Source organism: Mytilus trossulus, chromosome 11 (assembly GCF_036588685.1).
Source record: "Mytilus trossulus isolate FHL-02 chromosome 11, PNRI_Mtr1.1.1.hap1, whole genome shotgun sequence".
NCBI lineage: Eukaryota > Metazoa > Mollusca > Bivalvia > Mytilida > Mytilidae > Mytilus > Mytilus trossulus.
The window spans coordinates 6,208,952-6,221,964 of NC_086383.1; the positions used below are offsets into that span (position 1 = coordinate 6,208,952).

The 13,013-nt window shown below is 32.0% G+C and overlaps 1 protein-coding gene across 1 annotated transcript; it reads right to left on the reverse strand.

Moving 5' to 3' along the window:
* Positions 1-8,937: 8,937 nt before the first annotated feature.
* LOC134691711 (uncharacterized) lies at positions 8,938-11,630 on the reverse strand. Its single transcript, XM_063552270.1, has 2 exons — positions 11,179-11,630; positions 8,938-9,420 (listed from the first exon to the last, which is right to left on the reverse strand). The coding sequence occupies exons 1-2, from the start codon at positions 11,628-11,630 to the stop codon at positions 8,997-8,999; spliced, it is 876 nt and encodes a 291-aa protein (XP_063408340.1). The 3' UTR covers positions 8,938-8,996.
* Between the last annotated feature and the right edge of the window lie 1,383 nt (positions 11,631-13,013).

Consider the following 13,013-nt stretch of genomic DNA (forward strand, 5'->3'; position numbering starts at 1 on the left):
ATATCTTATTGGTTCGAAATTAACCTTAATTGTATGTTCTCGGCTAGGTAAGAAACGTTGCACAACGTATTGCATATATCATGTATATATACATCAATTTCTCCAGCAGTCTGTCAATATAAGTCGTTTATGCTTTGTCTTAATACATTTCAATAACCAGCCATACTAATACTTTTTTTTTATATGGGGACATAATAATATTAGTTATATAGTGTGCTAATGACCCCATATATTCCGTATTACGTCACTAGCATTCTGTGTAAAAAACATTATCTGACCAACTATCTTAACGTGTGAAATTTAGACTATTGACCTATCAAAAAGTCTTCAATACTGTAAGCATTTAGAAACTACTTCCATTGATCCATTAATAACACTTGTAAGTTTAGATGAGTTTTATGAATTTATTTTAATCTTAATCATCAATTTCTTCGTCTGTTAAAACCTTTAAGTTGTTTTTCTCAGTACCATTTTGATTTTATAAAGTGACGTTACACCACCACTAAACGTGTATGAAATAAGCCCCGCCCCACCTCTCTTCGAGCCTAATATAGAATATAATGGGACGTACCACTACTACTAACCGTGAATAAAATAAGCCCCGACTCCCTACAAGCCCAAAATGAAATATACACAGCCTCTACACGGACGCTTTTAATCAATCATATTCCTAGAAATGTATAGGAGGAAAGATAATGTAAAAGCTTTCTGAATCCAGAAAAATTGAAAACTATAGAACATTATTTATACGTCATCCTAATATGACGTTCTTCTTTAACTTTAGGTACAAAGCCATTTTCTAATTTGAATAGAACATGGGCTGCACGTGATTGACGTCACAATTAAAATTGCAACGTCAGATGAATTTTGAACAACGCCAGAGATCAAAATGGCCATTTTTAGCGGTGTTGCTCGCTAGGAAATTAAATAAATACGTTCTTAAAGTAAGTTTAAATGTTTCTCTTCATTTTATTATTGATAAACTGTTGATTTTTCTATAACGTTATTGTTCACCAAATCAAAATGGCGACATTTCGAGTGTCTACTATAGGTCCGCTTCGAAGTGCAAAAGTTCAAAATATTCCTATTAGAATCGAAATAATTCTATCATGCCATGCTCTATGCTCATTTTAACATGGGTAGGCATTATATTTGTAAACATTTAATACCTCGCTAACGCTCGGTATTAAGATATTAACAAATATAATGCCTACCCATGTTAAAATGAGCATAGAGCATGGCACGAAAGAATTATTTCTTAAATATGGCGTCACTTATTAGATATTTCCAATAAAATGACATACATACCCAACTCGACGTACGCACGTAACGGGACCGGTAATTGCTAACCAATTAATTTTGTTAAATGCGTTGCTCAAGTTTTAACTAAGTCTTCCTAAACTATGAAACCCATTCATAATAAATTTTATCAACTTCAAATATTTCTAAGATGGTAAAAAACGAAAGAAATCATGATTTTTATATATCACGTGATTTTTTAGATTCCCGCCTTAAACTTCACTGTCATAAGATCACGTATATATACGTATCTTTACCTATCATACGATTCATTGGAGTTGTCTTTCTTGGAATGAACTGCATTGACCACTGTGGATAGTAAACTATCAACTTATTATAGTAATTGGCTAAAAATATCCTGTCCCCAAGTATTTCTAATTAAAAGTGGATGAGAATGTCAATTTACATAGTTGTTACATTTTTTAGACAACTATTATGTCACTTAGCGAAAATTTCAAGTTTCAACTTTTGTCTCGCAATGGAGGTATATATACACACATGTATATATATAAAAGTGACAGCTATGCGACATATCCAACGACTGGATTACCAGTGAAGGTGTTACACGACTGAAAAAAACCATTTTATATTCATAATTATATACTTGTACATGGGATTGACTGGTAGAAGCCTAGCCTCGATTACAAATTCAATTATTCTGTTGGACCCCCTGATCGAATAACTTGAAGACTGTATTTTTCGGCTTCTCCACTTAGCATGATGCATTCACGAGCAAGAGCAGGTATGGGTTTACTCGTAGAAAGAGAAGTGTTTCTGTATAGTGGTTACGCTCTCTTGTTAGCTAGCATATGAAAATGCGACTCTTAACTGTCGAGCATGTGTAAAAAGGTATATGTATTTTTCATTATAATTAAATTTAATTCTCATCATCCTTAATTTATATGTTATATTTGTCGCTGAATATAAGACATATATCAATATCATCATCATCATAAGTGCTATAGCTTGAGGTATAATCTTCGTCGTAAGTGTATGTATTATATATAGCTTGAGGCTTCTTCGTCTTAAGTATAACGTGAGGTTTGTATCTTATTTTATATTTTAGCCAGTTTATGTCGAGAACTTATTTTACGCATGCCTATCTATGACACATAGTTTTTTATAAATACCCAAGTTATAGCCAATGGAGATTATAGAAGTATGTTTATTAAATAATCACGATCACAATTAAACAGATAGAAAGGGATTGACTCGTGAGACTGAAACGAAGCATAAAAACAGCTAGCCATTTCTAGTATTTCCAATTAAGCTCCATGTACCGAAATGATAGTATCCACAGCTGCTGAACACTATCTTTAAAACAACTACAACTAATAAATTAAGAATAATAATCCCGTTTATAATATTGAATTCGTACTGTTACACCATTGTCCTAGTACGGATGTGACTGTCCCAAGTCATAAGCTGCTAATGTAGTGCCCATGTGTCCATTATATCACACGTCAGTATCACATTTCTGTATTCAGCGAGCTACTAAATCAAGGGAAAAAATCTAAGTCGGTTTGTAGTCTTACACTTTTAAATCACATGCGAGATGCCTTATGTTCAGACATTGTTGTTTTTAAAAAGTATTTATCAAAGTCAAAGGGGTTTTTTTTGTGCAATACAGTTCGTGATTATGGCTGGATCCAAGATATTTGAAAGAGGGTGAAGTTTTCGATAATTGAATTTATACTGACGAGCGAAGCGATGCAAACAACAATTTGGACAATTATGCGCTAAAAAAGATATTGTGGGAAACATGAAATTTTAAAACTTATTTAGCGATCGAAAAGGGGTAGTACGCCCTCTACCCCTGTATCCTTGGATTCAATTTTAGGTTTACTTAAACAAAAACCTCGCCCATAATTTGGTATAGGTAAAGACGAGAAAGTACTTTTGAAAAATATATCATTGATATGAATTTCTGCCCACATCAAATTATCTTTAATTAAATTATATAAAAATATTATTTTGTTTTAAAAGTCCAGTACACCTCTTACATTCGGGTGTGTTGGACTTTACTTTAAACGTTAAATATTTTTAAAACAATAAAGAGGCAACCTTCTCGCTTCGGAATTTTTTTTTTTTTATATTTGAATGCTAAATGTCGTCTTGGTAGTTTTTAAAGTTCATAATGTGAGAAGAACTAAAATATGGGACAAGTGAAATGACAAGAAATGATGGGTGTGTTTGATAACAAGTTGCTAATTTACTTGTTTCATTATAGTATTTATGTCAATACAATCATTCGTAGTTCAATGACAAAATATTTAAAGAATAAAAAAAAATAGTTGGAATTGAAGGCATATTCCAGCAACAATGCGTGTTCAAAGAGCAAAACATACATGCAGTGTATGCTCCCCTCCGTCATGCTTCAATGCAGTAGGACGAAATACGTTGAGTTAGGTCGGTTATGTCGATTAAAGTCATTTTATTGGAAATCTCTATTAGTCTTTTGTAGACGAAATGCGCTTGGCGTTAATATAAAATTTCAATTCTGGTATATATGACGAGTTTATTTATATAGAAAATAATACAAAAAAAGAACAGAATATACAGCAAAAGTTAGTGATTTTGATTAGTTGTTTATCAGATGTAACGGGATGCTATTTATAATATTGATACATACATATTAGTATGCATTTACTTTTAATAAAATGAAGGGAAATAAATATTGAATTTAATTTATTTAGACAACCTAAAAAAACGTTTAACCTATCAAAGTATAAACATTAATTTCAAGATATTCCTTTTGAAGTCTCAGTATTAATCTTGTTGTGGTGCTCAATGCTCAATGCACTTCAAGATATTTGTTTATGTAGAAAAAGTTTAATCTAACGATGAAATACTAGATATTCGATAACCACGTCATAATGGACAACAAATACATTGCTGATAGTTAGCTTTTCTAAATTAGCAAGTTATAGATAATTTCAGAAAATTAATTTAACAATGATATATTGTAATATTATCTTGATGCATTATAGAACGTTGTTAAATATTTTAGTTCGTTAAGACATCTCTCACAAAAGCTCTTATAGTTTTTTTTTCGTCACAGATTTCGTTCTGCAATTATATTGCTATATAAGAAAATCGTATATTAAGTCTTCAGTTTACCTTTTGATTCCTGAATGTAGTCTTTTTGAATATTTCCTATTATGTTATACGAATACATGTAAAACAACTGCAAAATATATATTTGAGAATTGTGTTGGTACCATTGTATGTAGGTGTAATGTGTGATTCTATAGCGTAAGAAAACATTGAAAAGTATCGCTACAATAAAATTAACGATACCAATTTTCTTGCACCAGATGCGCATTTCGACAATACATGTCTCTTCAGTGATGCTCGTGGTCAAAATATTTGAAACCCAAAGCTTATATAAAAGATTAGGAGCTATAGTCCAAAAGGTCCAAAAAGTATAGCCAAATCCGTGAAAGGATTCAGTCATCACAAGACATATTTCTTCTCTTAACAGGGTGCAGTTTAATATAGAATTATTGTATATAAATATTGTAAATGCAGAACACTCTCTATCAGTGTGGCAAAGGTCAGCGCATCTAGCACGTGTGCTAACTTTTGTACAACAATTTTCATATCTGAGAACAAGTCTCCCGAATATTTTCGCTCGAACGTTCCCGTTGTCTTTTTAACTGGAAAAACATAAACAACAATGCATGATTTAAAACTAATTGATGCAAACAAGAAAATGAAACCTGACTCTATGATTTGGTAATGAATTTATCTGATTGACTATCTAAATCTGAGGAATGCTTACTTGATATCACAATTTGGATACAATATTTAGCGGAACTTTGAATTATATACAGTGAGTAGTTTAAACGCATGAACAATACAATGCTATGTATGTTATGTAGGTTTTAAATGAATATTAGTTTGAGAGCAACATTTTGTTTTCGTACATCTTTTCGGGTACATGACACAGTTGTAATATATTCCCCATTTCAGACGATTTATTTTTTATGTTATAATTATGCCTTAAAATAGGTTTATCATCGAGAAATAGCTGTCAACACTATAAAATAGTTTGCATTTTACTCCAGTTTTGTTTTCAGTATAGGGATATGTTTTTAAAGTGCATTAATCATGTTAATGTAGTTGGCTTGATAATTATTCACGCTTTCACACTTTTGTAGATTAAAAATGCCAATATATTCAAGTACAATAGATTGTAGACAGTGTATAATAAAGAAAAGAAGATGTTTTTGGAGTACCAAAGAGACAACTCTCCCTAATAGTCCCAATGTTTTAAAGGTAAACAATTGACCAAACCGCCGCATATTTGTGCCTATCCCAAGTCAGGACCGGAGCCTCTAGCCTTTGTGAATCTTGTATGATTTTTAATTTTAGTTTTATGTGTATGATTCGGAGTTTAGTATGACGTCCATTATCACTGAACTAATATACATATTGTTTGGGGACCAACTAAAGGACACCGCCGGGTAAGGGAGTTTCTGGCTGCACTAAAGACCCACTGGTGACCTTCGGCTGTTGTCTTTTGTATGGTCGGGTTGTTGTCTCTTTGATGCATTTTTAATTTCCTTTCTCAATTCTGATTATAGGGCACGGTACGGCCTTCAGCAGCCACACATATACTACAATAACATGAACATTAAGGAGAAAAAACATGAATCTTGTATCAAAGTTGTTATTGCTACAGTTAAATCTAAACTTGGTTTATCTTCCTTCATTCATAATTGTAAGTGATATATTCAATGTTTCCAGCTCATGGTTCAAAATCGCCAATGATTATATTCAACTGTAAAATGATAATTACAGTAGATGTATCTTTTATTATACAAAAAAATCGTGTTTTGTTTTGTAATTGGTTTACATCAATCTTGCTTCATTATGATATCAATCTTTATTTCAAAATGAATTGTAACATTCAGGATGGTACGTGCGTTAACTTTTAAGTGCACAGTTAAATAAATCTTGTTTTTATTATCATAGCAAAAGTAATTCTAAGCATTGATTGTTTCTTTTAGTAATTTCATAGGGTTGTTAAAGCGTTCATCGTGCGCACATTATAAGCATGAAACGCTTCTGCGCTTCATACACATTCTACTTTGGTCAACGCTTTAACAGCACAATAGTTTTATAAAAAGTTGTATGAAAACAAGATTGCTATCTAGTTTATCTTTTATTTACCTGTGCACTGTGATGTGTTTTTATGTCATGTATGGAGGAATTTGTATTTGTTCTTGAATTTACTTTTTTGTTAAGAATTGAATTTTAGAGAAGGCAGATGAATCACTTTAATGCAATATTAAATATGTAATAATTGATAGAAACAATATTTGCTTGTCGGTGTTTGCAAACATTTCAGCATCGTTTATTATACCATTTTTGACGTTATAATTAGTGGGAAACGTCTGCTTGGTGGCTGAAACTTCATCATCACTAAGCATGGTTCTAGCACAAAACATCAGCGATGATAGTCTACTGATCAACGTAGTAGATATTCAGCAAACCCAATTCCCTTAAACAGATCTGTGTGTAATATTCAGATATCTCTGCTATATGTTGACAGTGGCAATCCAATATAATCTTAAAAGAAGGACTTTGATTACTGTTAACCTTTTGATTGTTTTGGGGGCTATTTCAAGAATGCGTTAACTGTTATGTAAAATTTATAAACCGTTCATCGTATATAATCAGTTCTGTTTAAATGTGTCAACGTTGATCTCGGTTTCATATAACAATTGGATCCCTGACCTTGCGGTCATAAAACTTTCGAGCATGATTTTTGTACGCAGACTCAAGAATCAACCAATCAAAATGCTGGATTTTGTGTTTCGAGCATGATTTTTGTGCTCCGAGCACTGAGCAAAGTGTTGTGACTTTAACCCCTGGTATCTTATCTGGTTATTTGAACCTAGAGGACTTCACCGGTTTTGACATTACTTGTCTCTATTAACTATATATGTAACATGTTTTGGGGCATATCAGACTTCCAAAGATGTATAAAGACAATTTGACAAACGCATTGGGTACTGCAAATGCACCTATTTTTTTGTAGTTTTTTCTCTTACGTGTATTTCATGTATTTATGATTTAGACAAAAGTTGCCATTCTGTTTTTTTTTATTTTGTAGATGTTTGCTTATTTGATATATTAAACCACTAAAATTTAATTATGAATCCATATTGTACATGTTGTATCATAGAAAAAACGCACCAGGATTCTGTAATGAGGATTACCCAAATTGTATCCATGAGTAAAAATCAACGCATGTTTTAAATTATTTCTTTAAATAATTAGAACATTTGACATTATTCCATGCTTTTTGATACATATTCTAACATATGCTTGTAACATAGTATTTTGTTGTCTTGCTTATTCGTCATAGGATACCATTGTCATTTCCTGTAGAAATCACAACGGTCTTTGTGTTCATATGATTGACGGCAAATATGCACCTTATAATGCGATTATAGTTGTAATAGCCTCACTAATCTAGAAATATATATTGTAGAGGTCCACATCTGATTCATACACAATGGTAATATAATGGTTATAAACGTGACTGTTAACATTCGATGAAACGGGAACAAAACTCGACAATTGAGTTATCATATTTCTCCTCAGAATTCAAACCTACAACTGTGATTCAACAATATGTCGAAGACGTATGTCCAAATTTGTAACCTGAATTCTTTATGCTAATACTGTAAATTTAATCACTATATGAAACTTTTAAAGTTATAAATATGACAAATAAACATGTGGTTGTGTAAAAAAAACTATAAGCGATAGTTTGTATACAGTGATCATATTACAGTTTTTGGTAATTTATTACTAGCAATGCATGTGTATTAAAACACTTTAGGTCATGATGTTCAATCATTAATGTGTTTAACTTTGACCAATGTTTATAAACTAGAAAAATTAAGAGTCCAATAAAGTTAAGACACTCGTCTTTGGTTGAAACGTATATAAAATTGTTATTTGCAGCGGTGTATTGCAGTATACTTACTTGTTCGCTTAACTCATATCAATAATGTATTTAATATGTTTGAAAAAATCTCCATGTTACTATGTGTCAAAGCAACACCTCAATTTACTAATATCAAATGGCAAATGGATTAAGTTATTTATACGTTATAAATATAACAGCAAGTTGTGACAGTTATTAAGCATGCATACGAGCTTTTGATTTTGTCATTTTATTAACAGCTTTCCCTTTTGAACTTTCCTCGGATTTCAGTATTTTCTTATATTAGTTTTTATGTCACAATAAATAAATTATGTTTTTTATAATTATTTAATTCATTATGTTATATAATAAAATTGATATTAAGCAAAAAAAATCCAATAGTTTAATGCTACTTAATTAACAGTCACAACGTGCTATTGGTTTTAGTGCGAATTAACCTCTAAGAATCATATGTATCTATTTACATGTATAACAATCCACGTACGCAGAACGATGGTTTACATTGAGAATTAATATAGTTTAATTTATACCAATAATTAAAAAAAATCTGTTACATTTGAAAAGAGGGACCAATACTCAATATTTCACAGTTCTTTTGTCAAGGTAAAATATACATACAAGTGATGTTGGGTTTTTTATTTGCTACAGTGAAGTTTTCTATACTAATAAGGTACAATCATAACTCATATCAGTGTAATAATATTTAAACAACTCAGATTAACTCTATTCTTCAAATAACATCAAAAACCAATACTGATGTTCCCCATTCATGGACAACATATAATTTATCAAAGTTTTGGTTGAAACATAAAGCAACTGGTTGTTTGATACCATGTCTACTGTCCAATGGTATATCTATAACCTTTCCGTCTTGTGTCAGTCTGTGTATGTTGTTTGAACCCTGACCGCTGACATAGATGTGTCCATAGTTATCAGAGCATATATCAGTGGGTGTAATCATAGTGTCAATTCTTTTGACAGTATGTTCAGCAGGTAAATGTGTATATTCCAGATTGAATTTCGAACGTTTTATGTAGTTCTGGCCGCCTATACATGAAAAAAAGGTTCTAACGTCTACTGCATGAAATTTCACGACACGAGGATCAATTGCTTTTCCAACTGCCCGCATGTTTCCATTTTTGTCTGATAGATATCTGAAATTGTTGAAAGTAATACAAATAAAATAAACAAACTGAAACTACACTTAAGGTCAAGTAACATTAAATGGGCTATGTCGCAGATTTTACTGAAATCTGCCTGCAACCTTGGCTCGCAGAATTATTACTGCAAATCGAAAAAATAATGTATTTATCTCATTTGAATTTGAAATATAACTGATTGAATTCTAACAAAATGGGTGAACATTAGTATATGTACATGTAGCACAAAAAATTGTCGAAAAACCGTCTAAAAGGACAATGTACGATAAGGCCTATTTTTGACCCCCTTTTTCTAATTTTTTAAATAATATTCCCTGATGCTTGAAGTTTCTTTTCATCAACTTAAAAATCACTAATTGTAAATTAAATGATCAAATCTAAAGAAACAATTACCAAAAATCGTCATATTTCTTTTTTTTGGCCTTTACGGTCAATTTTTTGATATAAATGGTTTTGAAGTTCATCCAAACAAACTCCAAACATTAGAGAATATTTTAAAGTGATAAGTAGCTTTCTAAAACAGATTTTGAAAAATGTGAAATTAGGGGGGGGGGGGGGAATTGGGCCTTATTATACCTTGTCCTTTATCTTTAAATCGTCTTATCTGTAATTCTTCTCCATACATTGTTTTAAAAAAAACTATTTGATATATAGATTTCCATTTAACGATACAAAATGAAGATAGGGTCACACAGACTTCGTTTTTATGGTAATTCCATTCCAAGTTGTCAATTTAGTGACAAAAATCCAATAAATTGTCGAAATAATCGTAAATCCATTGCGTTTCAGGCCGTAAAACGTTGATTTGTGACGTTTTTCACTACAAGAAAGGTCACAAATTGATCATAGGAAAAAAACGAAGACGGTCACCGTATGATTTTTTTATATAATTTAAAATAACAGAAATTTATGCATCAACAACATCAAGTTTATAAAAAAAAATCTATGGAGTAGAATTAAAGATTTGACGCTTTTAAGACTAATTTTAGCAGGCTTTTCGTAGATTGTATGTGCTTTCCATAAGAATATTCATCCACATTGAAAAATATCAATCTGTAATATTTTAGATAATAAAAGAGATAAATGCATTATTTTTTGGATTTGCAGTTATAATTCATTGAGCTAGGGTTGCATGCAAAATTTATCAAATCTACAACATAGCTCATTTACATTTACTTGACCTTAAGCAGAGAGTACAAAGAGTCATAAGCTTGTTCAAAATTTTAAAGTTCCGTCTATCCATAACATTTTTGCATTAATATTAAAGGGTTGACCAATAAAATTGAGAATGAAAATGAGGAATGTGCCAAAGAGACAACAACCCGACCATAGAGCAGACAACAGCAGAAGGTCAAAAACAGGTTTTCAATGCAACAATAAATTTCCGCACCCGGAGGCGTCCTTCAGCTGTCCCTTTAACAAATGTATACTAGTTCAGTGATAATAATCGCCATACTAAACTCCAAATTGTACACAATAAACTTAAAGTTAAAAAAAATACAAGACAAACAAAGGATTGAGGCTCCTAACTTGGTACAGGCGCAAAAATGCGGTAGGGTTAACATGTTTCTGAGATCAAAACCCTCCTCCTATACCTCTAGCCAATGCAAAAAGTAAACGCATAACAAAACGCATAATAATAACTATACTAATCCCAAATAGAAAACAAAACATGGCGACATATGAAGAAGACATATCTTATACGAGATTTTGCCTTAAAAGAAAATATTAAAATATTGAATAATAACTTACATGTTATAGTCATCAACTGGATATGCGTATAACGAAGTCAACACATTCACGCCAAGATAACATGGAACTTTACTCGGAATGTCCCGTCCAGAATCCGGGACTGCTGACGCACAAATCACGGACATACTAAGATCGTCGCTTGATACCTTATGTAGTACAACCATTCGATCCGGATCTATTCGTAATACAGATCTGGTGTTCGGTTGAGTAACATATCCTATATTTTGACTTGTAATAGCAACATCATAGGGCTCACTCTCTACGCTAAGCTTATGTAAATATTTTCCAGAAGGATTAACTAATATAAGATGTTTATTATCATAGTCACATAATACAATGTTTCCAATTGCTGTTGCTGCTATTCCAGTAATCCGCCCGAATGCATGGTTGAATGTGGTTTGGTGTGCAAATCCATGTCTTACATCTCCTGGTACTGCCAACACTTGCGCCATTCCTAAAACGATACATATATATATATCTATGTGGTCAGTAAATTCAATATGGTGTAAGATATGAGTGAAGCTGGAGGCCTAAATAGAATTAACTGACTGTCGTTGATTATAACTGTTTATCATATACTTAGCATTAATATGATAGCTTTTGCATATGTGTAACGAACGGCAGTACACAAGCCATAATTTCCCACCCAGGCTGATAACCCATATCAGCCCGGTCTGATAACCCATATCAGGGGCGTCTCGTGCAAAAACCCATAATAGTGCTTCTCGTGCAAGTTTCTTCCGGTGTTTCCGGAATCGGTTGTTTATTTTTCCATTGTGACGTCAGATATTGATGACGACGTCAAAATTTACGGGAACTTTTGTGGGGATAGTCTAGTACTTGCTAACAAATGCCATTGGCAATTATGAATCATTTTATAGTACAACAAATTTAACATGGAGTAATAATGATCATGAAACTCTTCCAAATATTCAATGTTTCAAAATGCCTCTGTAGGAAATGTTACCATACAATGTACATATATATGGAGGTAGTGATGCTGTTGGTTGACAATTATAGTATATTGGATTTATAACTTAACTTCTTTATAAAGTTTTGACTGTTTTAGTTGCTGCATTTGTTGGTTTTTGCCTTATATAAAACTATTGTCGGAAGTATATGATAAAGCGATTAATACATGGCCTTTTCCATATCAGCCTGGGTATCATCCCTCGACCCATATCAGCGCCTCGACTCCGTCTCGGGCTGATATGGGGGTCTCGGGATGATACCCAGGCTGATATGGAAAAGGCCATGTATTAATCTCTATTTACTAGCACACGCGATAAGGGAATTATCTTACTGATTATATAATATGGACAATTATGATGTATGTTTTAGGAATATAGTATACGATTGTCTATGTTTTATTATGATCAATCATCGAGAAAGTGATCATCTCTTTGATATTTTTTTTTGTCTAAAATCTAAAAATGTAATTATATATGTTTACGATGTGTGTTGATTTGAAGACAAGACCTTGTTTATTTTTCTAATGAAACACAACTCTTTTGAATCGATTGCTTACTATTTTTTCATACACAGTGTACACGTTTAAAATGTTTTAGAACATTTACCAGGTCGACTAACAGACACGTATAAAAGTAATTTTTTTTAATAAAGTTAACAATCATTGGTTGTTATGTTATTACTACTTTAAGTACTTACGAAGGACGCCAACGTATATCCCTAATATAAAGCTCTAATATCAATTCTGGATTCAGCTTTACTGTTTTAGACTCCATGGTAATGTGAGGTTTTGAGGTATGTATACGATCTTGAATTTTTAAGATTTTCGTTTCAATAAGTGAGGAAAATAAATGTTAGTTTGATAA

Coding starts and splice junctions, on each gene's coding strand:
- LOC134691711 (XM_063552270.1), bottom strand. CDS start 11,630: ATGGCGCAAGTGTTGGCAGTACCAGGAGATGTAAGACATGGATTTGCA. Junction 9,421..11,178: donor CCAGTTGATGACTATAACAT/GTAAGTTATTAT, acceptor CAACAATTTCAG/ATATCTATCAGACAAAAATG.